This window comes from Apodemus sylvaticus, chromosome 7 (assembly GCF_947179515.1).
Source record: "Apodemus sylvaticus chromosome 7, mApoSyl1.1, whole genome shotgun sequence".
Classification (NCBI taxonomy): domain Eukaryota; kingdom Metazoa; phylum Chordata; class Mammalia; order Rodentia; family Muridae; genus Apodemus; species Apodemus sylvaticus.
This window is the reverse complement of record NC_067478.1, coordinates 61,795,548-61,822,246: the sequence shown is the minus strand read 5'-3', so window position 1 is coordinate 61,822,246 and position 26,699 is coordinate 61,795,548. Positions and strand designations below refer to the sequence as shown.

The window sequence follows — 26,699 nt, the reverse complement described above, 5'->3', positions numbered from 1 at the left end:
ATATGAGAGGTCGTGGTGGTAGCTTGGAATTCTGGGAAGGAAAAGTATAATATCTCATTAAAGGGATAGTTATTCCACCTGTCTATAGCAATGGCTTAAGGCAAACTTTCCTTCCTGGTGGCAGTGTCTTAGCCAAGTGACTTACCTACCTGGCCCAACTGAAATGTTAGGTCTGTCTCCATCCGCACCAGAGAGTCTATTCTCTTGACTGAAAGGAGTTTTTTCTCCTCTAACAAAACTTTTGAATATGCCACACATTAGGCTTAGCAGACACTAGCTTCTACCAGCCTAAAAGCTAAGAATGTTAAGGCTGCATCTAAAACCTACAGGACAAATGGCCTGATCTGATGCCTTGACCAATGCATCTGATAAATACAATGATTTACAACTGCCTTCGTTTTGTGACCACTTCTTGTACAGTGGAACATGACATTCAAGGTGGCCTGACTCAGTGTGCCTGGGCCATGGTTGTTCATGTGTGGTTCAGAATAAGCTACCTCTCACTTCCTGTTGTGACTTGTTCTGGAGAGACATGATCACGTTAGACAAGATTCCACAGTGGTACTGTAACACTCCCTTTGGAGCAAGAGGTGTGTTTTTTATCCACAGTTGTTAGGCAGGCTGGTCAGCGAGGTCACTAGAGATATACAGTCCTGTCTGTTTTCGCTCTGCCATCTTTGGGATGAACTCCATCCTGAGGCTGCTTAGCCGTGTGGCTAAAACTGGCATTCTCACTGATCGCTGCTATGGGAGCGAGTCCAACAGCTCCAGCAGATAGTTCTTCTCCCCTCAGAAGAATCAGGGTGTGTGTAAAGTCCACAGCCGAACACAGGAGGAGGAATGATACCTTCCTTAACCCAATCAGAGCACCCGTGGCTTCCAGTCAACTCCCCAATAAGCATGGAACTGGCGAGTTAGATCATGGATTCCCAGCAGTCTGGAACGTGACTTGCTCAAAGTTACTTCTCTGAAGCTCAAAGCTCTTATGTGTTCTTTTTGCTTCGTCCTTTTGTCTTCAGACATTGATGGAAGAAAACCTGAGGTGTTGAACAGCAGGTGCCTATGGCCCATGCGCCTGCAGGGTTTATTAAAGAAACCTTTTTCTCTCTGTCTCCTCCCCTTTTCTTCTAGATGGTCCTTGTGGGTCCAGGCCATGAGCACCATCTTCTAGGGACCAGGCCACACCATCTGGAATCTTTTCTCTATTTCAGTAACAACTTCCTTTGGGTTTGGATCCTGTGCTGGCTAGTTTTCATGTCAGCTTGACACAAGCCAGGCTCATTGGGAAGAAAGAATCTTAAGTGAGAAAATACCTCCATGTGATTGGCCCATAGGGAAGACTCATAGAGCATTTTCTTGATTTATAACTGATGTCGGAGGACCTAGCTCACTGTGGGCAGTGCCACCCTGGGCTGGTAATCCTGAGTGCTATAAGAAAGCAGGCTGAGTAAGCCACGGGGAGCAAGCCAGTAGCAGCACTCCTCCGTGGCCTCTGCTTCAGCTCCTGCCTCCAGGTTCCTTCCTTGAGTTTCTTCCCTGACTTCTTGATGGTGAACTGTGATACAGAAGTGAAAGTGAAAAAACCCTTTGCTCCCCAAGTGGCTGTTGGTCATAATGTTTAATCACAGCAGTAGGAATGCTAACAGATCCTAGCTTCTGGTTTTGTTTGCCAGCGGCGAGAGAGAAAAAGGGGTGCCGGTATATTAAGGACCAAACTGTGTTTCTCTGAAGCTGTGTTCTGAAGGGACTCTTAGGAAAGCACTCTTTGGAGAAGCTCTTTTGGACAGTCAGGTTACTCCATGCTAGGGTGGGGCTGTATGGGGGATAAGAGGAAGGAAGACAAGACAGCTGTGGGATGTTGTAGCTGTTCAGGCACAATCTTATGTTTCTTGTTCAAAGTTCAAACCAGAGGGCCCTCAAACAGCTCATAAACATGGTCACAAACAAGCTAAATGTTCACCACTTAGGCTCTCTGTCCTATCTAAGCCATTTCATAGCTTTGGAAGGTGGTGAGGCTACTTGTGACAAGATGTGACCCCTGCCTGTGGCCTAGAAGGGGCTATTTCAGAGATGAAATATAGGCAGGTTCTAGTGATATTTTAGAGTGGAACTCTGATGAATCCAAGGTGTGTTTGCAAAAGCATTTGTCCCTAGACCATACAATAATTAAAACAACACCAATCAAAAAATCCCCAAGGACAAAAATACTGGTGTGATTGCACAGATCCATGGTCTCTGGAGCTATTGAACGAACAAGGATCTCTTCAAGCCCCCAAGAAGCTCCAGAGATGCCCAAAGATAGTCACCTACACTTTGCTTCTTTAAAATTTCCTAGAAACTTTTCTTTTTACCCTCCAGAGAAACAGGGACACTCTACTAATGTCCCATGGAACCACACTGCCCCCTGTGGCCTAAACCACCTGGGACGAGGATAGTACTTTTTGTGTTCTTGGGAAACAGTCTGGTGTTGGTCCACTGTGCTCCCAGCCTGTATATCCTCAAACAAGGCTCCCTTCTAGGACGCGGCCAGCCTAGAAGCCCAGCCGGCAGGGCAGGGCTGTCGTGATGCATCAAGCCTGCATATCTGAAAATCTCGAGGCAAAGTTGCATTGGTACGAGATCCCCCGCATTTCTCTCTTCCTTCCTTTGGGACGAAGCTCCAAATTGGACATTTTAGCACCGTCAATCTCTGTTTCTAATTTTACAGTTTTAGCCTTTCGTGGTCTTCTCTTCCCCCTCCCCCACAGCCCTGACCATCCCTCGCTGCTAAAAGCTAGACCCTGGCTAACAGCTTCCCTGGCTGCTCTCGATGGGCTGCTCCAGCCCATCTCCTGGGTAGCTTGAGCTCCTGCCCCTCCCTGAAGCTCCGGGTCCCTTTAGCACAGCGGAAGAGGGACTGACTTCTCCAGAGTCCATCTAAGGCCTCTGAGGAAAGTAATATTTTCTACATTCCAGGGAGCTGAGATAACACTGGCCCCTGCTTCTTCCTCCCTGCTTCTCTAATGATCCCTACAAAAGCAGAGTGCTGGGAGCACAGACCCGCCAGCCTTGCTCCGGGGCTCTTTACACCTTGGCTCACCCGGCCGGAAGTGCCGGAAGTGCCTATGGAACAGGATCGGCCTTCTGATGGGACCTGAAGCGTTTCTGCAGCACAGTTCTGAGCAGGAGAGAGTCAAGTGTCTTTTTTTCCAAGCTGTAGAGTTTTTGAAGCCAGAATTGACAGGGAATTCTAACTATGGTCCCAAGGGTTTGGGCCCTGTAAGACCTACTTAGGTACTGCCCCTGCACAGCAAACCATACTGACCTCACCCCAGTCTATCCCTGAGCACAAGGCCAGAGGCTTTCTTACTCTAGGGGAACTGAGGCAAACAATTTCCTTTTGTTCATAGCAAAGATATTTAAATGACAATACTCAGGGAATGTCTCAGTCACATAGTTACCCCTGCACACTGGTGTTCCAGAGGACCCCGATTTGTTTCCTGTAAGTATCCTTGTAAGACAGAATGTCATCACCAACTACCTGCAACTCCAGTTCCAGGGAATCCAGTACCCTCTGGCTTCTGTGTATTTAAACTTTCTCTCTCTCTCTCTCTCTCTCTCTCTCTCTCTCTCTCTCTCTCTCTCTCTCTCACACACACACACACACACACAAATATATGTAAAACTTTTTAAAAATGTCATGGTCTTAAAAAAAAAAGACCCCAAAGTAGGATTATGGGAGCATCATTTGGAATAGGCCACTGGCTGAGCAGCAGAGGAAGGCTCTTCTTAGTCAGTGACCTCTGGATGCCCCCTTCCTGCCACAAACATATATGGAATGGAATGGTTCTGCGTTCCTGTGGTCTCCCCTCTCTCCCAACCCCCGCATCCCTCATTGCTCAGGTGCCTCTAGGCAGAGGCTCTGCTGCACGTACGTATGGCCCCCACCTCAGCCTGTGCCATTTCCACCCCGCAGGTCAGGCTTTCCCTGAGGATCTCAACAGACTGACTGTGAAAACATGAGCTTTTCAAGGACCTGCCAGCCTTGTGTATGCAGCAGAGAATGAGGCCTGGCCTCAAAGAAGGGGAAGCCAAGGCCCACATCAGAGTTTGTCCTCTGACCTCCTCCACACACGTGTCATTCATATATATATATATGTATATATATATATATATATATATATATATGAAACATTTAATTCGTGAAGATTTCATATAACATATATATGTATATGTGTGTGTGTGTATTAAAAGTCTGTAAATAAGCAAACCATGAGCTTTAGAAGAAACAACCTGAAACTTTGTCCTTTATTAGTGGATCTTAATGGAGTAGCTGGCAAATCCCAGCTCTGTTGGGTAAGTGAGCTTGGGGTAGTTCTCTAACCTCTCTGTGCTTTGGCCTTATGTCTTAGTTAGTGCTTTACTGCTGTGAACAGACATTATGACCAAGACAACTCTTATTAAGGAAACATTTAATTGGGGCTGGCTTACAGGTTCAGAGGTTCACTCCATTATCATCAAAGCAGGAGCATGGCAGCGTCCAGACAGATGTGAGGCTGGAGGAGCTGGAGTTCTACCTCTTGTGCTGAAGGCAAACAGGAGAAGACTGACTCCGACTCCCACAGGGTTAGGAGGAGGGTCTCATTACCCACCCCACAGTGACACATTTCCTCCAACAAGGCCACATCTCCTAGTAGTGCCACTCCCTGGGCCAAGCATATTCAAACCACCACACCTTATATCTGGGCATCTTGCGATGAGGAATAATCAGGAGTACCGGGGCATTAACCAAACATCTGCTTCCCTCCTGCTACTGCACACCTACCCTGGAGAGCTCTGGGACCCCAACATGATGTGTATTCTTGACTTCCTCTCCTGACACTCCAAGCCCTGGACTCACCGAATTGTTCCTTGTTCTCCTAAGTTGTCTCATTAAACCCAGGCTGTTGCCTTTACACCCCCACAGCTTGAAGCATCTCTCCTTCACCCCTGGGAAACTCCAGTGCATAGGAATGAGGTTCATCCTCTAGGAAGCCTTCCCCGCTGCAGAGCAGAACCCTATTTTTCCCATTTCTCTGGGTCTAGTGTTTGTATTTCCTGAATTGTGACCATCTCTGGGAATGTGATTTGGGCTCCAGTATCCTGGGCACAGCAGGTGCCAGGGCTTGCTGATAAGGTCACTGTTGGCCTTTTGACCTGGTATGAGTTTTGATAGGCAGCAGCCCACCCCACCCAGCTACATCCTGCCTCCTTGAGTCTTGGGCTGTCCCTTTGAAGAATGGCCTAGAAAAGGTTTCTAGGGCTGCCGAGCACTGAGGACATGCCTGGCAGCACAGGACTGGCACTAAGGAGACTCAGGCAAGTGGTAACCTCTCCCTCCACTCCCTGGTCTGCCCCTCAGGTATCTCACTTTCTGTTTGGAGGGAAATGGTACTCCACCCTAATCCCATTGGTGTTATTCTTAATGAGTCAGAGATAAGCAACTTTTATTATCAATTAGCTTACAGAGTATGAGTTCAGTAGCATTCCCTATTCACAGGTGTCCATCCCAAGGTCACTTTTGGTTGCTATGGTGATTCTTTGACACTCCCATCTTGCAGATTAGGAATGTTTCATCTTTTTCTAAGTCTGCCTGCCCTAAAAACAAGGACTTCTGGCCAAGAATCCAACAGGAAGGAAGGCTGGAGGTGACGCTTTTGACCTCAGCTGCCACAAGTGAACCTAACCTTCCTGTGGTGGGTCTCCACACGTCAAATGCCTCGTAGACACTCTTCTGTGTTCAGTCTTCTAGGGACACGAAAGGTCAAGGGCTGACCCGTTCAGGAAGCCTGCAAAGGGAGCCTCCTCCAAAGGGAGGAGACTGCATCTTCCTACTCAGTCTGTTTTCTTGGGCCAGTCAAATAAGAGTGGAATTGGGTGGCACCCTGGGGCTGGTCTTACCCCTCCCCCACCCATACATGTACATGTACACACACACACACACACACACACACACACACACACACACACACACACACGCACACGCACACGCACACTGTTGGTTACCATGGAGATAGAGGTTTGGCTTAGGGCAGAATTTCTCCCCCAAAAGCAAGACACCCTCTTCTTTTTTGTCACCCCCATCCCCCACCCCCTGCCACCCCATTGCCATGAAACCTTCACACAAGTTCATTCCTTTAAAAGTTTATTTCTGATGAATAAAAAAAATAATTTATGTGATTAGATAAATTAATTTATGTGATTAAACATTATGACAAGGGCAGAGCTTCCTTTTCTTGTCTCCAGACAGACATGGCTGCAGAGGGGCTGGTATGCTATTGCTTCCTGGCGGGCAGCGAGCGGGTTCCAGAGAGACCAGATAATACCTAGCCTGTTTCACAGAAAAGTGTCAGCCCTTCTTCATAGTACTGAGAGACTCCTGGAAGGTCCCTCCCCATGCTCATTCCCAGTGACCATAACTTAATACACTATGCGCAAGCTTGCCACAATGGAGCAGTGGTGTCTGGGGATTTGTGGAGGATGCCTTCCCTAGCAGAGGTTGCTGGCCCTGTGGGAGGGCCTCTGTGGAGAGGTAAGATCTGTCTGAGCCACTGGCAAAGCCTCTAAGACCTTTGGCTTTTAGGACTCTGGGCACTGTTGCTTCTCAGCCTGTAAGTGACCGTTTCCTTCCAATTCCTTGCCTCTTGCTCAGTCTCTTAGATGTGTCTGTGCACGTGGTTACACACACACACATACAGAGTTTGTTTCCTCTAGGTTTCTGAGCAGAGCATACAATCGGTGCTGGGATCTTAAGCCTTACATCCCAGATGCGCTACCTTAGCCCGAAACTGCTGAGCTCAGGGAGATTTGGGGGACCACCTACCAGAGAGGAAGGAGGAAATGCAGCGAGTACTTCTTACCACCTCCACCCTGGTTCCTTCATGAGGTTCTGGTTCTGGAGCCACTTAGGAGGTGGGAATAAATCCATGTTTTTAGGTGGTGGTACATTTTGGCTAAAGTCTGTGTGTGTTGCTGGGAACAAACCCAGGGCCTTGTACTTACAAGGCAAACATTTCAACACTGTTACACCCACTAGCCTTGGTTTTCTGGGACAGGACCTTGATATCCAGCCCAGCCCAGGTTGACCTTAAACTTGCGATTCCCCTGCCTCCACCTCTTCAGTGCTGGGATTCTAAATGGATACGCCATCACACCTTAACACTCGGCTTTAGCTGTCTGTAGTCTCACCAGCTGCTAGAGAACTCAACAACAAGCAGGTGAGTGTGCTGAGCAGCTGACGGGTTTCTGAACTAAGACTGCGTGCCAGCAGATCTGTAGTGGCTTAGCTCTGAAAGTCCGTGGTGCGCGGACTGAAGTCAGGGCAGCGGCCTCTGGAAACCACCAATGTCAACTGGAGGACTGCCTAGGTCCAGAGTATCTGCCTATGATGACCTCCAAGATCACCCCCAACTGGAAGCGTTACCCAGGGCTGTCTGACCAAACATGGCTTTTGCATCCTGATCCAAAGACCTCTGAAAGACAGAAGCAAGCCAAACGGAATTTCCCAGCCACTAGGCACATCCTTCTTTTGATCATCAAATAGGGAAATTCTGTATAGAAAAATCAGTGTACGCATTCTACACGCAACATTGATGTTCCTTGTGGGACCAGAGGTAGGATAGCACTCAACTGCATTCCCAGTTCCCCTCTCACAGAGAAATGGATTCCTTGTTCCAGGCCTTGGGCCACTTGGCCTTGAAACTACTCCAAAATGCAATTCACTACATCTGCATTCTTTCTTCTTTAGGAGCCGGAAGTCCCCTAGTGCCTCTGGGGACACCAGCAGCAGCATTAAGTAATGCCTGTAGTCCAACATTTCATCCCGTTTATGAAATGAGATCCAGCCAGCCATGAGGACATTCACATACATGGACACAGCATGGGCTAGCAAGGGACAGGTGAGAAATCACGACCATGGCAGGTGGGAACACCGTTCCCCCAAAGTTCCCAGTGCATACCACTCCAGACAGGAGGGCACACTCCCACTGACCTGAAACTCTCCTCACAGCTGGTAAGAACAGCCCTTTGCCTTCCATTTGTTAGAGGTTTTCTCCTGTATCCACTTCTGTGAAGGTTTTAAACAACCCTGGGGCAGGGACAGACACTGTATCTGTCCTTGTCCTGCCCCTGGAATGTCCAATGTGACAGGGGACAGGTGGAAGGAGGTGGGAGGGGCAGTTCCCTGGAAGCATATTCTACAGAAAGAGGGCGAGCCAGCTGAGGGAGAGCCTCCTGTCCTACTGTGTGAGGTCACCATCACATCTGGATCATGAACTTTGGGGTCTGGCTTAATAGTTTTGGCCAGCACCCAGCAAAGACATGAAGAGTTCCGCTCAGAGAGGCTCCCAGCACCAAGGCTCCCCAGCCGCGCTCTGCTGGGTCTGATGCCAGCATAGCCTCCCTCCTTCCATGTGTGCCCTGCATTTGCTTCTCCTTCACACCACGCTTAGATCCTTCTACCTGTCGGCAAGGAATTCCTTTGTGCAGCACATGTAAGTCTCTACACATCTGGGAAGGTGTCAGAATTTAATTATGTTTTAGAGCTGCGGCACAGGATAATCTGCTTGAGGAGACTCATCTGGCAAGGTTGAAAGTTGATTCTTTTCTTTCTGGGGACCAGAGGACCAGTGTTTCCTCTTTGGTAGAAATCTGGATCGAAGTGGTGAGCCCAACATAAAATGTACTGGTATCATATCATTAAAGGGGAGAAAGACTGCTTTCAGCAGCCATGGGCCTTGGAGACCATATGCCTCTATTGTTATTTTTTTTCTCTTTTGGAGGCAGAGTTTCATGTAGCCTAGGCTGGTCTCTAATTTACTATGTAGCCAAGGCTGGTCTCTAACTCACTATGTAGCCAAGGCTGGTCTCTGACTTACAATGTTGCCAAAGATAATCTTGAACTTCTGATCCACCTGCCTCTCTTCCTAGTGCTGGCATTAGAGGCGTGTGGCACCACATTGAGTTTATATGATAGGACTTAGTGCTAACCAGGCAAACACTCTACCAACTGAACTACAGTCCCAGTGTGCCCCTGCTGACTCTTCATAAACTCATTAACATGCTGGTGTTTGGTAGTAGGCCCTTCCTCATCCACCACCTTAGGCTCAGCGCAAATGTAAATTCAGGGATCTATAATCAGAAGAGGGCCCTGAGGGGAAGATATCTGCAGGGCTCAAAGTGCAGCACCCAGATGATGTACTGTGACAACAAGCAATGCAGTCACACAGGTCCACAATGACCAGAGGGGACATTTAGATTTTGGGAATATTAAGATACATGGTGGGAAATGCCCTCTTGGGATCAAAGGTCAAAGTTCTAAACAAATAACTTTCCTTCTTGAACTTGGACCCTCCTAAGTGCATAGAAACTGATAATGGGGCTCAAAAACAGAACCTCCTTTCTAAATGCTACCTGACTCTTCCTCCAGGGGGCGCTGCACTGAGATCCTCCAGGGACATAGTCTCCAAGTGTGTGTCTGCATAAACTGAAACAGCCTTGCAGAGTGAGGAGCCCAGTATTTTATTCCGGCCCCTGCCCACCTAGCCCTGACCATTTCCCACAACTCTGCCCTTTGGATTACGGAGAGAAAAATAAAATAAAATAACTTCCATTTTTCTGGGCCACAGAATACAAGATGGGTGTGGTTGTACAAGGAGCTTACGCACTGAGGCAAGAAAAGCGTGCAAACGGGGCAGGGGATCTTCTCCCCCGTGGGTGAGTCAGTGCTCCACATTTACAGGACCTCTGTGACTCTAGACCCCAAAGTCCACTTGGGAGTGTTTCTGGCTTTATTAAGAGTGCCCAACTCCAGCTCTGTCTTCCCTCTAGAGAGAGAGTGTCAGTGTCCACGATAGATACCGATGATTCCTGTGAGCCATTATTGTCATTGTTCTTTTCCTAGTGTGATTTCACAAAGAGGCCCTGGAGCAGTCTTGGAGGACAAAGAACACAGGTGACTGAGAACAACATAATACTGACTTTTCTTTTTGGTAACAGTCCATGAAATGTGCGCCCCCTCTGTCCTGAGATATAGCGAGGCGTGAGGGGAGCCGGAGGAGCTGTGGGTGGGACACTGTACCGTGTGAGATCAAGATCATGCAGCTGATGGTAACGGGACTGAGGACTGGGAGAGACTTCCGGGTGAAGGGCCTGCAGTTTCCAGGAAGCTCCTGGCTCTGGGGACACCGGTATGTCCAGTTCTTGTTGGGGGAGTAGGAACCGCCTCCCGGGGCTCACCAGCATGGGCGGGTCTTAGCCCTCATCTTCCCTCAGCTCTGTGGGGAGGAATTTGTACTGCTGCTGGCGGATCTGGGCCAGCTTCTTCCTGGCTTCCTCCAGCTCGCGCTCTTTCTTCAGCATTTCCTCCTGGGCTGCAATGATCTGGAAGGACACAAGAGAGCAACGGATCTGAAGCTTCTGTGGAGGCCTGTCTTCCACAGCCCGTCCCACAGCCCGTCCCAATGATGGATGCACAAGAACTTTTTAAAACAAACAAACAAACAAACAAACAAACATGTATTTATGTATGTTTAGGGTATGTGCATGGCCCTTAGCACACATGTGGAGGTCAGAGGACAATACGTAGAAGTCATTTCTCTGTTTTCAACACGTGGGTCCTGGGAATTGACCCAGGTCTCCAGGTCTGGAGCCACATGCCTTTATCATGCCATCTTGGACCCAGTTACCAGGGGCAACATTTAGGGAGGGAGTATAAGGTGCAGTCCAGGTCTCAAACATGGCAGAGACATCACCCCTTCCCTCACAGCTTACAGCCAGTTACATTCAGAGGAGATGGACTTGCGTCCTGTTTCCGGCCCTGCTTTGTTGAGTATCTGCTGTACTATCAGCCTTGTCTTGGCAGGTGCACACGACTGTGTTTGCCACTCACCTGAGCAATGCCTCCCACGAACTTGGTTTTCACAACAACATCGTCATCATCAGCTTTGCCAAATGCTGCCTTCTGGGCTGCACGGACAAGATTGTCTGAGGCTCTTTTCACAGCATTTCCTGCCGCCTGGAGAGAGAACAAGACACACATGACATCATTAGCAAGAGAGCATGAGTCTGGCAAGAACAGACATGAAGCTCATGAGACCAAGTTATAACACAGAAGGTATCTGGAGTCAGCAAGATACATCATCTCCTCCATCACTGACACCAGTACAGTTCTTTCAGTGATGAATTGAGACAAGTTTTTTAAAATGCTTTTATGTGTTTATGTGTGCTGCACGTGTGTGGATATGGAGGTCAGAGAACAGCCTCAGACACGCTACCTACTTCGAGACAGAGTCTCCCAGCAGTCTGAAGCTCATTGATGAGGTTAAACTGGCTGGGTAGTGAGCCCTGGGGTCGCTCTCATCTTTGCTTTCCCAAACGTCGGACACCACACTCAGCTTTCTTAAGTGGGATCTGGGATCTAGCTCAGGCCCTTAGACTCACAGAGTGAGCACTTTGCTGAGTCTCCTCTCTCTGGCTTGAGTACAACATGCTTTGAGGGGGAATTGAGGTCATGTAATAAGCAGCACATGCCTGTAACAGAAATGTTCTCAGGCTGCCTTTGTCCAGAAAGCCAGTGCCCTTTGGTCCTAACCAATGTGTTTGAAATTATGGCTCAGGTGTCAAGATTATCTGCACGTCCTGGCCCTGGCTCACAGTCTCTCAGTCTCTCAGTCAGTGTTCAGGGGTGCTGTGCTGACTTTTTACAGCCCTTTCCCAGGCCTGGGTCTCTCTGACAGGGACAACTCTAGCCTGGGTACTAACAACTTGAGGGCAGGGGCATAATTAAACGTTGTACTTGCAGCAGTTGGTACGGAGGCTGCTCAGAGTTGGGAATCACTAAAGGTTTCCTGAGGGAGCAGAGGGCTGAGACATGAGCCAAGGGGCACCCACTCTTGTGTCAGGGGCTTAAGGGCCTTGTAAAGACTGAGACTTGATGGATATAATGTAAGGCACAGCCAGGCTTATGCTTTCTGAACAAAGATGAAGAGATTGCTAGACATCTCACAGACTCTGTCAATGGAAGTCTCCATCTTTTGATTACAGACTCTTGTCCATTCTAGTTTATTTGTGTGTGCATGTGTGGGTGTGTATGTGCATGGAGGTCAGAAGTTGGCTGCCCAGTGAGCCTCAGGGATCTTTCTATTTCTGCCCCCCTCACACTGGGAATAGAGGCGCATGCCTCTGGGTCTGGCTTTCATGTGGGTGCTGGGATCAAGCTCAGACCCTTATGCTTGGTCATGTGAGCGCTTCACCTGCAGAGCCGTCTGCCCAGCCCTTGGTGTACTCGTAATCCTCAGGGAGTGGCAGGGCCCTGAGGAACTGCATTCTGTAAGCTGAGATTTGAGATTATCTTTCAGTGGTGATCAAAGCCTCATTAAATTTCCAATGTTCCTTGCTTATTTCTCTCAGAGTCATGAGTTTATGTCCAAGGGACAGCCATGACGTGGCACTTCTGAAGTTCTAGCTTCTACCTCCCAAGTACTGGCGTCCCAGGCTTACAGCACCAACACTGCTCTGTGTGGTACCAGGAATTAAACCCAATGCTGAATGCGTGCTAAGCAAGCAATCTGCCCGACAGCCCTGGCCTGGAACCCAGATCTCTCTTAACCGAAGTGTTTTCCTCAGAGCATCTCTATGTAGGAGTCCCACATCCAAGAGAAAATAAGGATTTTAAGAATCGCATGATACTTCTGAGTCTCTGAAAAGCACCTGGACTTTCTGCTCTTTATGATGCATATATCAGATACTTCTAAGCAATACAAATGATCTATACAATAACACTTATGGTAAAATTCTAGAAAACTGGAAACAAATACAATGTCTGAAGCATGGGAGGAACTGGCAGAGTCAGCTGACGTGAAACCATGCAATCACTGAAAACGAGACTCATGAGGAATGGCGCCTCCGCCTCAAGGAAAAACTGTATGGTACGGAATGTGACAGGAAGGCAGGTGCATCTCGCCATGACCACAACCAGACACAAGCATCTCACGTAGATGATGAGAGGAACAGAAAACAAACTTCTGATGTGCTTTTTCCATTTCAAATCGCTCCTTTATGGTGTTTAAAATAGTCCATATATGAGTGTGTGTATACATATATCTGTATATGTATATATATTTATCTTTGTGTGTGTGTGTGTGTGTGTGTAAGCCCGCATGCCATGTGAAAGTCAGAAGACAATGTGGGAGCTTTCTCTTCCCACCATGTAGACTCTATGGACCTAACTCAGGTCATCAGGCGCAGTAGCAGGCTCCTTTACCCACTGAGCCATCTTTACGGCTCCCAAAGAGTTTTATAACTAAAACAATCAGAACAATGTATATGTATGGGGGGAGGACTTGATTGCTAATTACAGATTTTCTGGGTTCTGGGAAGGAAACCTTAGCAATTTTCTTAAATCCCCTCTGTGCCGCCCTCTCCCTGCTGGAGCAAATCCTAAAGGCCTCCTCTGAATCAGGTGCCATGATGAAGCTGGATTACCTGAGATGCTCACAGCCAAGACACAGAAAAACTGAGGCAGAGGTGCCATGTGACAGGAATCACAAGAGTGGCCAGGTCAGGGACTGGAAGTCAGAAGAGTTCCAGTCACAGAAGACAAACAGGAGTTTGCTGGATTGGGCTGGTGGGAGGCCAGACCATTCCAGGTGAGTGGTGACCCACAGGCAGCAGCCCAGAAGGCCCAGGTGCTATGTGGATGTGGTGGGCTGTGGTCGTGAGATGCAGAGACGCAGACGGCAGAGGATGAGGCTGGAGGGCGAGACAGAGCTGGCTGATGGAAAGCCTGGTGGGTCATGCCAAGGAATGAGACGGGCCCCTCTGGCCACACTTACCCGCTCCAACAGGAGTACTTTCCCACCAGCATCAGTGACCATTACCTGTAGCCGCTTCATGGCCTCTGAGTCCTGGTCGGCCTTCACCTTGCAGGCCACCAGCAGCTGAGCGGTTGAAGCTGCGACCTGCTTGGCGGATGAGATGAGCTTTTCCTCACTGGCATGTCCCTGAACAGAGGCATTGGCTGCCTCACAGAGACTGCTGGTTGCTGCTGCCACCATCCGGGCCTGAGGACAGTCAACAGAGAAATGACCCAAGGCCCAAACCTCCCTTGAGGGTATTCACAAAGCAAATGAAGAGGAAATGAAGGTGACTCACAGCAGAGATCAGCCCCTGTGACCACTGTCCATCATCGGCAGCGTTGGCAGGGATGGAGCCCACCTGGTGAACATGGGAGGGAAGTTGGTCATGAGCAGGTGAGCTGCAGCCACCCCAGATCTTCCTGTACCCCGAAACTAGCCATATGGCACTGTCTGGTCACCTTAACCAATAACACTGACTTTGGAATGATCCGATCATTCCTTTTACAGGATCCCTGCCACAGATCCATTGGGTCAGTATCTGCTGGCTGGGACTGACCAGCCCATATTCAAGGGACAATGTTCCAAACGGCATTTCTAGGAAATGATGGTCTGGCCTATCTCTGGTGCTGAACTCCTGTGTTGACCTTTCCTTTGTTATAAACACCCAAGATTTCCTCCTTTAAGGGTCAAGGACATTTAAATCTCTCCTGCTCCTACCTTCAAAAACATAGGGTGGGATTCTGGAAGAAGATATGTGAACTATCTCCCTCTCTGCAAACGAGGGCAGACTGTGTCTTAAGGAAATACTTTTTCCTTAAGATCTCAGCATGCAGATTGAGCTGAGAGCAGCTCTCAGCAAGAGAGGGGACAAAGGGGCTTGAAGGAAGAATCATCTCTGCATCTGCTTAGAGATCACAGCAAATGAGAGCATATATATGCATATATATATATATATATATATATAGTCATTTTTTGTCCAGATCTAGAAGGTATTGCTGCAGGAAAGAGATGAGTACATCAATCTGAAAACAAGACTGGGGATCCATCAACAATTACCGATACCTCCTGAGTATCAGGCAAAACCCAAGACTCTCATATAATCCTATAGCTCCCCCCAAAGATCATCCCAACTTCCTTTCTCAACTTTTAAATGCCTGTACAAACCAAGTCCCTCCCATGGAGGACAGGAAACCTATGGCATTCAAGGTAGATTTTCTGACATATAGCAATCTGTTTAGCATACAGCTCTTATACTATGGTTGGAGGAAGCTAAATGCTTCTCTATAGGTTGTCCAACCCACAAGACCTTAATGGAAACTCATGGTAAGTTGAGCATGAGGCAGGACCTACAGAGATTCAGTGAGAAGCCCAGTGGTCAGCCCTCATGCTTGGGTGGGAAGATGTATATCCAGTGACCTTGGGTGACATACCACACGATGGTTTAGAAGGAGGAGCAAGCATGTAACTTAGACTCAGTGGCACACGACTTCCTGGTAGAAGTTGAACTGCCACTGGTCAAACTTCTTGTCCGTTCTCTCAAACTCTATCCAACTCTTTGCATACAAATAGAAAAGGCCTCACAACACACACATGAGTGACTGAATCCTCTTCAGATCGACAATCCGACAGGTTTCTGGAGTGCCTTTGTGTTTGAGAGGCTGTCAGCAAGATCCAGTCAGGATAGACCGGCCCCATGTATGGGACCAACAGGGCACATGGCATCTTTTAAATGCTGCAAAGCTTTTATGCAGGTGGACCGAGTTAATGATGATGACATTAACCGAGGGACTCTCGGATTTAAGTCTAGATGGCCTTGTGGGCCATGGGCTCAGGGAGGCCCTACCTGGCAAGCTGACCAGCATTTACCCAATGGCCCTAAAACCAAGTGGAGGCATTTGGAGGAGGGAAGTGGGATTATAGAGCCCCTGAAGTATGGCACTTAGCAGGAAACGCTGACAGTTTAGACAGCCTAATGCACAGCGGGACTCTAAGTATCTCAGGCCCTGCTCTCTGCCTGGCGTGGGGCGTTTTCCTTAATGAGAAGCAGATGAGAGGCCTAGAAGCTGAAGCTTTCACTCAGCTGATGGAATTTCAGCGCAGTTTTCAGCGGTGGGGAAGACTTGGAACCCAGCAACAGGATCCCAGCATGCATGTCTTTTCTCAAGCCAAACATTTCTCCTCTGTCCCCCCCAGTGGCTCTCCCTCCAGGAATGCTCTGTGGCTCAGCTAGCCACGGTGACGCACCTTGCCTTGGGCCACCAGTTCCCTCTGGGCTGCTGAGGCTGATTTGACCAGGGCACTTGTGGCAGCAGCAATGGATTTAGCAGCTTCCAAGATCTGTTCTTCAAAATCCAGGGTCTCGTCTGCTTGCTGTAATGAAAAGAAAGCCAAGTCATCTGCGATGTACAGCCACAGGGGCTCGTTCTGCCCAGCTACTTACTGCTCCATCACCTGGCTCTTCCGGCACCTATTGCTTTCTGTTGACAAGCCAAGCCACACCCAGGGTTGGGAGACTTCTCCATCTGCAGCCTCCCCTCCCCCTCCACTAGAAAGTAAAAGCTATTAGAGGTGACATTCTACACACGTTTTAAATTAGAAGAGTCTGAGACAAAGTACTTTTCCAAACCACAGTCTTTAAAATTCACTGTGAGCGAGACACTCCGAAGGCTCCAGAAATATCAATGGTGCAACTCAAAGTAATCAACTATCAAAGTCAAAAAGAATGGGTGGTGACATATTTGGCCAGAATGTCAAGCTCAGAAATGGCCTAGAACATAAGGGAAGATGGTTATTAGTTCCAAAAAGCCTGATTCTGCTTGGGCGAAAACAAAAGTAACTCCGGATAGTTCTGTTGTTGAGTTCTACGTCAACCACACGGTACCTGGTAGTGGAAGAGAAAACAAGGTAGCTTCGAGGTAGCACTTGTTCAGTTACCCCAACACCCAAGCAAGGCTCTGCCTCAGGAAGAGCTCTGGACACCCTGCACAGATGTCAGGCACCAGAAGCAGATGGTAATTCACCACCATATCCCCTGGTGCCAAAACCACCAGGAAACTGGGAAGGTACTTTTGGGAAAACATGCAGGTATAAAGATGGTGGTCCCAGGATGGGTAGAACAGAGCACACAGCAGCAGAACAGAAGAACCTCTGAGGTCTACTGGGTTTAACATTCTGTGTATCTCTAGGCCAATTTGGCTTGATTATCCGTAGCCAGTTGAAGATGTTAGGCATTAGGAGACAGTGGTCAGGCTCAGCTTCTCTTTGTATGTATACTAAAATCAGAGTCAAATTAGCTCCATAAATATTGTTATGTATACAATTCAGAGGCATTAAATATGTTCACATATTGAGTACCTACTATCCAGTCAATCATTTCTGAGGACCTACTATCCAGTCAATCATTTCGCTGCATATTCTGTGTTCTACAACCGAGCTACATTTCCAGGTTCCTCTTATTTTTAAAAATTGCTTTTCTAGGTTCTTTATACAAAGCAAGTCTATCTGGATCCCATGTTACATGCAGAGAACAATGCAAGCTTCAAGGGACATGTGAGCTAGGCAGGCACTGTTTTGGCTTGTCCTCAGCACTGGCCCAGGCAGCAGCTAGCTCAGACACCGGCCATTGTCCCACACTACCTAGCACATCACTTGCAGGTCTTTACCACCCTTCCCTGCTCATCAATTTTGTTTGATCTTTAGCTTAGACATGTCTCCATTTCATATTAAAATTTTCTGAGATGTTTACTGAAATAAGCAGGAAGTACATTCTCTTTTCCACCCCAGGAGTCCTGTCTCCTACCTGCTGTCTTTAGTGACCTGCCCACATTTCCTGATGCACCTGAGCAAGTGTGGACAGGGAGAGCATATGGTTCCACAGTTCTACTCCTCACCCACTTTGTGAATTATGCTCAGGACCCTGTACCCAGGAATAGCCCTGACCTGTACCTCAGTCTTAGAAAGTGTCTGTAAGAGACTTATCCCCCCCACCCCACCCCCGAGATTTTTCTTCAGACAGAATCTAACTTAGCTCAGGCTGGGCTATAATTACATATGTAAGAGATGGCCTTGAACTCCCAATCCTTTTGTCTCTCTGGTTAGGGGCATGTACTACCATGCAGGGTTTATGGCTGAGGAGACTAAACCCAGGACCCTATGTATGCTAGGCACGTACTCTACCAAGTGAGCTATATCTCCAGTCCATACAGACCAGACTTTTAAAAATTATTATTTATTATTATTACACTGTATGTGTACATATGTGTGAATACACATGTGTCATGGTACACACGTGGAGGTTAGAGGCCAGCTTTCTCGCCTTCCACTGGGGGATCTGGAGATTGACTTCAACTTGCTAGGCTTGCAAAGCAAAAACTTTTACCCACTAAGTCACCTCACCTGCCTGGACAAGACTTTTGCAAGCTAAAAAAGTACCATGACCCTTCTCCACGCAAGCAGCTACATGTGCCAAAGAGCTACTCAAGCTATTTATTACCCTTCCATCCATTTGTATCTTGCCTTCTTCTGTGTTAGAGTCTTACAGAATGGCCACTACTAAAACAAGGTCACATTAAGTCAGAAAAAGTTCAGTGGATTTTGTTTTTAAAGTGTAAATGTGTTATATATAATATAAATGTCCTCAAGGTGAAAAAGGGAGGCCAATACCTAGAACCCCCATAACACACAGGAGGTCATTTTCCCTGACAGTTGGATACCTGAGTGGAACAGGCGGCCATGTTTTTCCTTTCTTGTGCTGAACCTGGCTGCTCCTAGCTTGCTTCTGGTTTTGACTGGAGAGATGCTTTGTGGAGAAAGTCTAAGCCAAAGCATACCATGGCTACATCAACTTGTGCTCTGAAGGACCTGAGGGTTGGAAGGCTATAAGACTTCCTTTATCCTTAATAAATCCAACAAAAGGCAAATCTTCCAAAATAACTAGTCCCCTTCACAGAGGTCTGGTCTCAGGGTAGTTCAGGGTGACATAGAGAAAGCACTGCTGTGCGGTTCATGTTAGTGGCTGGATAGGCACCACTTCCACATCCACAGATGCAATAAAGGAGTGGGCTCGTGTAGCATCCATTGGAAAAGACCCAGGCCTGCATAATTAGTATCTTAGGAATAGTTTTTCCCACAGAATACATTGCTTTATTACATTTTTGCAATTTATTTTCAATAAATTGCAAAGTTATTGTTGCAATAAGTTAAAAAGTAATATCACCGAGTTGATCTTATAAATAGTCTCTGCGTGATGGAAAAAATTCTTTAGAATGCTTTCAAAAAGGGGAAGGAAGGGTCCCTTGGACCTTGATATAGGAAGTGTGGACAATAGAAGCCTTTCCAATATTCAATGAGATACAGTTTGGTTCATCTTAGGAATCTCTAGTATGAGCCTTCTATGCATCTAAGGACCTAACAAATCCTGGTAGAGAACCACCTGGCAACACTCTCTCTATGCTTGTCTCCTGGTCTGGCACCAAGGACTGGCATGGGAGTGCCAAGCCTGTAGCTTAGCCACGCAGAAAACATCCTATTTGCTTTCCCACTCCACAGAATGCCTATCTGCCTTCTCCACTGAGCATATTAACCAGCCACATGGGAATGCCAGGCAACAGCAGAGTTACCCCATCCCAGATCTCATCAGAGTTACCCCATCCCAGATCTCATCAGAGTTACCCCATCCCAGATCTCAGCAGAGTTACCCCATCCCAGATCTCAGCAGAGTTACCCCATCCCAGATCTCAGCAGAGTTACCCCATCCCAGATCTCATCAGAGTTACCCCATCCCAGATCTCATCAGAGTTACCCCATCCCAGATCTCAGCAGAGTTACCCCATCCCAGATCTCATCAGAGTTACCCCATCCCAGATCTCATCAGTTACCCCATCCCAGATCTCGTCATTCCAGCAAGCATCTTCATCTGAGAGACCTTTTAGAGCTATGCTTAAACACCTGTAATTGCTTCCTACTCCTTCATATGGCTATCTGCCATTTTCGTTAAACAAATGTGAGTGGACCCAAGACCAAGACCCCTGAGCTGTGTGAACATGCTAATAATGTTTGCTCTTAAAACCTACTCAGCCCAGCACCCAAAGGCATACCCAGCACACTTGCCGCTGGGAAAGGACTCCAGGACTCCACTGCTCAATGTCCTCCTCCTGTACTTCTGCCTGCCACCCATCACTGCTTGTTCACCTATGGTGGCTTCTACATACTTCCATGGTCCCTTTCCGACAACCCCAGTTAAACTACTCTCCGTCCCCTGGAAGGTAGGAGGCCTTGCTCATTCAGTTAGGAGTGCCATTAAGAGTTCTTTCCTCCTAAGGCAAAACCAACAATGGCTGGGAGCATAGCCATGCTATTTCCAGAAAAAGTACTTTTAAAGTCTCTGTGCTAGACAGCTCAGGATGAACTCACATATAGTTCACAGACTCATTTATGGGAAGAAGTCAAGGCAGCCGGAGAAGGCTGATATATACCCAAAAGAATGCTTTCTGGGTCGTAGCCCAACTTCCTGCGGCAGCCAATTAGAGTATGTGTTTACTTTTTGACTGCTGGGTTCTTCTAAATATTATCAACCTCTGTGCAGAAGTTCACCTACAACAGAAAACTCAACAGACAGAGAACAGTCCAGATCGCATTGTCTTCATCAGACATACTTAGTCCAAATTAAGGTTAGCAGACAGCTCAGTGACCCACCATCCATAAAGTGAGTCCAGTCACCATGGTTTAGATTTGTTACTAGAACTGGAAAGTTATAGATAATAAGTGTATGGAACTTTTTTTGCATTGAAAACATGACTATAAAATTTAATCTATGTTTGAGAGTCGTCAGGAAGAAATATCTAGATCAATGTGTTTGCCAGTTACAATCCTAACCTTTGTCCTTTATCAAAGACATGAGTTGGAATCTTCCATTTTTCCTACTGAATGTTTTTCTTAAGGATTCCTAACTGCAAACAACTAAGTTACAGAAAATATCTTAAGCCCCGGGGAACTATAATTCCTTTTGATAACAGATAATGTAGGAGTGTTGATACAGTTTGTTGTGGTTTGAAACAAAACGTCTCTGCCCCCAATAAGTCCGTGTGTTTGAACATTTGGTCTTCAGCTGGCAGTGCCATTTGGCTATGGAAGCTTCAGGAGCTCACGAGGCCTTGCTGGAGGAAACACTGGCCTTTGGGGTTTTATGGCCTGGCTCCATTTGCTGTCCTGTTTCTCTGCTTCCTGACTGCCAGGCCTTCCCCACCATGATGGACTGCTCCCTGCTTAACTAAAGCAAAATACAACCTTCCACCTTAAGTTGCTTTTGGTTGGGGCATTCTGTCATAGCAACAGAGACGTAACTAAGTGACGGGTCTTAAAGGCTACAGGAAGAAATGGAATAAAACATAACAACCTATGTACTTTGTCATTTAAACCTATTTGTGACTTTTAATATATTCTTTCCTGTTGCCTTCTAAACTTTGTTAGGACCCCCGGAGACAGGGCAAGACACTGTAGGAATATGCTTGATATATAGTTGGATTAAATAACAACCTAATATATCAAACATATCACACAGAGGCCTGCAGAAAAGGCATCCAGGTTTGACTGAGCTTGAGAATAGTTACAGTATTGAAGGCTACGGCTGCAGGAGTCAGTCACCTCTGCAGGATCTCCCAGCCTGCCTTGAAGCACAGGCGTGTGTGTCTGTAGGTGTGGAAAGGGTGCCATTAGCAACAATGCTGGCACGCACTCTGAGCCGGGGCTCCTTTCCCCAAATGAAAGGGAAGTCTGTGCATCTGTCTATCACTCACATCTGAGAGATTACAGGTAAAGAGAGATGCTTTCATGGTCAGGGCCCAAGGGTAGAACTACACCAGAACCAGCTTCAGATGCCACAGACTAGTCAGTCTCCTTTTAAAACAGGTTCCCTGAGAACCAGGTAGTCAAAGCCACTGGAAGTCAACACCCTCCCTCCCCAAACTAGTCCTCAAAGCAGCATCTGGGTGGAGGTTGTCCTCATTCACGTGTGTGTGGGGGTGGGGTAGCCACAGTTACAATGGCAGGGATGCAGGAGCACCTGCCACTTATGACACACCGAGGACTTTTGTCTTTAAGGTTATAGGAGAGGATGGAGAAAAGCAACCTCAAAATACTGGTTGGTTTTGTTGTTTCAGTAGTTTTTTTTTTCTTTAAGCTGAGGAAAAGGTCCTTTGTACTGGAAAGGAGGATATTATACAACGTGGAAGAAGCTTCCCACAGTGGATGGCCCTCCTTGCAAACCAAAAACTGCATGCTTTGGGATGATAAGATTCTTTGAGACACGTTCACGGATAATGCCTAATCGCGTAAGCGTAAGGGGCCCTCACAGGCCTCCTCCAGCAACCGTCCCTCATTTTCAATGTAGTTTCAAACATTGTTTCTCAGAACTGTAAAACACAGCGCCTGTCATTCCCTGATCCCATTTCAAGTCTGAGACACTCTCTGCCCATCTCCTTTGGCCCCAAGCTTTGTTACATGGCTGTGACCACAGATGCCTGCGAGTTATCGTTTCTCCCCCTTTTACTCCCTCCATGAGCATCTTCACGTTGTATAGTAATGGCAACCATTACTCTTGATCACTGCAACAGCCTAATCATTTCTCTTCAAGAAGACCCAACTTCTTATTGCTATCAACGAAGCGTCTACAAACATCCCTCTCACACAGATTTCCTGAGGAAGTTTTTTCCTCAGGAAAAGAGCCAAAGACAAGTCTAACAGCATAAGACACTATAAAGTACAATGGTCCTAAGGGGCTAGAGCCATTTTCTCTGCAGATGTAGGAGGAGAATGGGGGCAGAGAGGGAGGGCAGTGTTCAGAAATTGCCACCCCAGCTGCATGTTCCTTCCCCACTCAATCACACGGTCTGACTGTGGTGAGGTCAAGGACCAGACATAGTAGTTAGGAGACTGGCCCGGACAGTGCCTTGTATTTACTGTGGCCCCATTGCCAGCCCTCCTTCCCCACTAGGGATCCGTGAAAGACCTTAACTTTCACACATGTTCCAAAGATGAAAGATGAAGGTGTCAGAAAGCATATGTCTGGTCACAGTGACGGCGACAGAGGTGATGGTGTTACCATTTATTGGTCAGGCACCATGTTCTTAATGTTACCCACTTATGTTTTAACAACAATCCTGTAGGATGAAGGGGATTTCAGTAAGTCTGTCGTCCAAATCAAGAATGTTAGTGCAAATGAGCAACCAGACAGAGAAAAACAGACAGGAGCTCAGGAGAACCCTAGAGAAGGGTGGGGTGGGGCCAGGGATGCTGGAGGGTAGTGCAATGAGGGTGTGCAGTGAGCAGCAGACCGGTTCACAGACCGCAGGTGCCACCTGACCTGTACATGGAGTCCCCCCCACCCCCGGGACAGGTGAGACAAGCACGAGGAGCGCAGATTGATCTGCAAACCCTGAAACCTCGGTTTTAAGACTCAGCTTTAAAGTACACTTCTCGAGTTCTAGCAACGTGACTCGCAAAGCACGAACAAAAACCTAACTCGAAAATGCAGCTCTCCCGGACCAACCCTCAGAGTTTAAACTGACGTCTTACACGATCTGAGAGCCCCAGGGCGCCAGGAGGGAAAACCCAGCAAACACAAAAGTCAGAGGTCAATAATCTCAAATCATGCCTTGATGAAGAAAATTTGCGATGTGTCTGCCATCGAGGCTAATGCTTAGGAGATAGGTCTCAAGCCTTGAAGGCTTTAAGAAGGCTCCAGCCTTAACAGATTCATGAGCCTCCAGTGTGCTGCATACATCTCCTCCTGAACACTGTTCTGGTACCAGTTGGTGTATTTCAGCTCTCAGACGCCATCTTTCAGTCTGACAAAAAAACGTAGAATTTTAGGCAGTCCTAAACTGGGATCCAGCTTCATGGGGGGTGGGGGTGGGAATCAAGCAGCCAGATTTCATTTCCTAATGTATGTGGGTCTCTGGGAAGTGAACTATCGATGCCCAGAAAGACTTGCACAGATAGGAAGAGAATGTAGCCTCCTCCTTCCATCGTCTTCCTTAAGATGGCGGAAGTGTGTGGTGGGAACTGCAGCTGCTCACTAAAGCTGGGCCTGACCCAGGAGACTGCCAGCTCCTACTGCCCCATAGGAAAGAAGCTCTTCCCTTGGCCACTTCTCTTATGAAAAATATGAAAAATACCCTAGCCAGCCATGGTCTCCTGTATGCACTGAAACAGTCTAGAGCCGGGTGTCTCTGTGATGTGCATTATTCTCTATTTGTGTGTGTGCATGCACGCGTGGAAGCCAGAGGTCATGTCAAGTATTTAGCTCAAGTGCTCCTCTACTACATTTCAATATATATTGTGTGTGTGTGTCTATGTGGGTATGTATGTGCATGTGAGTAGAGTATCCATGGTGTCAGAGAGGAAGTGGGATTCCTTGAAGATGGTGTTGTGTTTACAGATGGTTGTGAATCAGCTGCTGTGGGTGCCAGGAACTGAACTTGGGTCCTCTGGAATGGCAAAAGCAAATGCTCTTCACTAAGCCATCTTTCTACCCACTCCACGTACCATAGTTTTTTTTTTTTCTTTGTGATTTCCTCAGTGCTGGAATTAGAGGTGCACACCACCATGTGTACTTTTCATGTGGTTGCTGAGAAATGCATACTCGGGTCTTCATGCTTTCCCCAGTAAGCACTTTACTGCCTGAGCCATTTGTCCAGGCCTATTGTTTCTAAGAAAACAAGATACTCAGTATTGTTATCACCACATCAAAGGTGCAATAGAAACCGGTGAACTGAAGGCTGTCAGTCTCCTATCTACTAACAGGAACTTTTGACTGAAAACATCCACAACCTGCTTTCCACGGTGGAATTACATGTGGATGTTATGTTTCTCCTTGGAAAAACCAGATGCACTTTTCTTGGCAGTTAACTTGACCCACTCACTGTTATTCTTCCCCCCACACTGTGTAAAAGGTGCTGCAGGCAGAACGGGTTTGCTGCTTCCTGGCGTAACGATGGGGAGGGAGGAAAAGCTCTCTGTAACATGCTTAGCTCTACTGCACGGTCAGCCGCTGGAGACAGACGCAGGGAGCCGAGTGACTGCCGTGGACGCTCACCTTTGGCTTTGCTCTTGGCTTCAGTTGCTCTAACTTCTTGGCAGCGGCTTCAATGGATGCCGCAGCTCCCAGTAACTCCGTTTCTGCAATGACGGTTGGGTCTTCTGGATCCACCCACTCTGTTCCTAAAATCAGTTCCAGGAGAGTCATTCTTGGTAGGTGCAGACATGAGGGTACTGGTGTAATCATAAACACAAGCTAAATATGCATTCTGGATGGCCCTATGGCCCTGTCAGCCCTATCTAGATCTCCGCCATCTAGATGGTGTTAATCTGTTTTTCCAAATCAGCTACATGTGTACACTGTATCCATAGGAATAGCCATTAACAGTAGCTTCAAAATTCCATGGGTTGAGGCTTGAGTCTCACTGTCTTCTGATGTACACCCATGAGTATGTGGGCATTCCTAGGAGACTCTAGGCCATAGAGCTTTGACAGTCTCTTCAGGGAAAATGCAACTGGGGGAGGGGAAGAGGAGGGGGAGGAGGAGGGGCAGGGAGAGGGAGAGGGAGAGTGAGTGAGTTTGTTTCCCATGGTGAATAAACTGCATCTGTGTAATAAGGAAGTAAGGATGGGCAAATGGTATACTCAGTGCTATTCCCTATACATAACAATATTATCATTACTATTACCAATTATAAAGTACTTATTTTATGTACATGGGTATTTTGCTTGCACATATGTTTGTGTACCATATGCATGCCTGATGCCTGTAGAGGCTAGAAGATGACATTGGATCCCCTGGAACTAGAGTTACAGATGGTAGTGAGCTGTCAGTCACATGGGTGTAGATAATTAAACCCAGATCTTCTTGCAAGAGCAACAAGTACTCTTAACCTCTGAGACATCACTCCAGTCCGTTTTGGGGGCATGACTAGAGATTGAAACTAGGGCCTAGCATTCTCCCACCTACATCCCTAGTTCCCCTCCCCTCCCTTTGTTTTTGAGATAGGGTCTTGGAAAGTTGCCCAGTGTGGCCTTCCAGTTGGTCTGTAGCCCACTCAGGCCTCAGCCTTGCCTGAGGCTCAGAGCATCTGGGATTCCAGGCCGTGGTCTTCAGGCCTGGCTCAGGGGCTTGTTGTCCAAATGACAATAAATAACAAAGCTTGATGAATACTAATACAGCTAAAGGTAAACGGCGAGACTCCCGAGAGAAGTGGAGAGTTTCGATGGCTTATTCTACTGAGGGGAGGCATTCCATGGAAGACCAGGGAAAAATCATCTTACTTTAAACATTTAAAAAACAAATTCTGTGCCTTTTATTCCCACTCTACTCCTGCATGCTCCTGCCTTGCTGCTCTGAGCTAGCACAGTGCCACAGGAGGCCAGGAGGCCTGACTTACCTTTCATAGCTTCTGCGGCCTGGATGAGCTCTGTCACAGCACCAGCAACTCTCTTGGAGAAAGCAGCCAGCTGATGCTTGAGTTCTGGGGTTGGCTTTTGAAGGATCTGTGGGTGGAAAACACATCAGGTGCATGAGAAAGGGGTGCTGCTGGACTGGGGTACACTCCTATTGGTGGGAAGGGACATCTCTGTGAGGGACTTCAAGCTCTCGAGAGACAACACTCACCGGAGTTGGGAATCAGGGGTCCCTTTGACACAGTTAGCAATGATCAGAAGGCTGAGCCTTACCTGGCTGGCCTTCAGTTCTTTTGTTTTTAGGCAAAATAAATACACAAAGGTAAAAACTGCATGTAAGAACACTGTGTGTGAGAACAGAAGTCTCAGGCTATA

General features: G+C 47.5%; 1 protein-coding gene across 3 annotated transcripts in view; it reads right to left on the bottom strand.

Moving 5' to 3' along the window:
* Nucleotides 1-6,150: 6,150 nt before the first annotated feature.
* Tln2 (talin 2) overlaps nt 6,151-26,699 on the bottom strand; it is a 414,048-nt gene continuing 393,499 nt past the window's right edge. For all 3 annotated transcript variants that reach the window (XM_052187919.1, XM_052187920.1, XM_052187921.1), the window contains 7 exons: nt 26,309-26,414; nt 24,967-25,091; nt 16,119-16,244; nt 14,170-14,232; nt 13,896-14,078; nt 10,907-11,032; nt 6,151-10,398 (listed from right to left, as the gene is read on the bottom strand). In XM_052187919.1, coding sequence (XP_052043879.1) covers nt 10,270-10,398; nt 10,907-11,032; nt 13,896-14,078; nt 14,170-14,232; nt 16,119-16,244; nt 24,967-25,091; nt 26,309-26,414 — 858 coding nt within the window. In that variant the 3' untranslated portion in view covers nt 6,151-10,269. The remainder of the gene's footprint in view (nt 10,399-10,906; nt 11,033-13,895; nt 14,079-14,169; nt 14,233-16,118; nt 16,245-24,966; nt 25,092-26,308; nt 26,415-26,699) is intronic.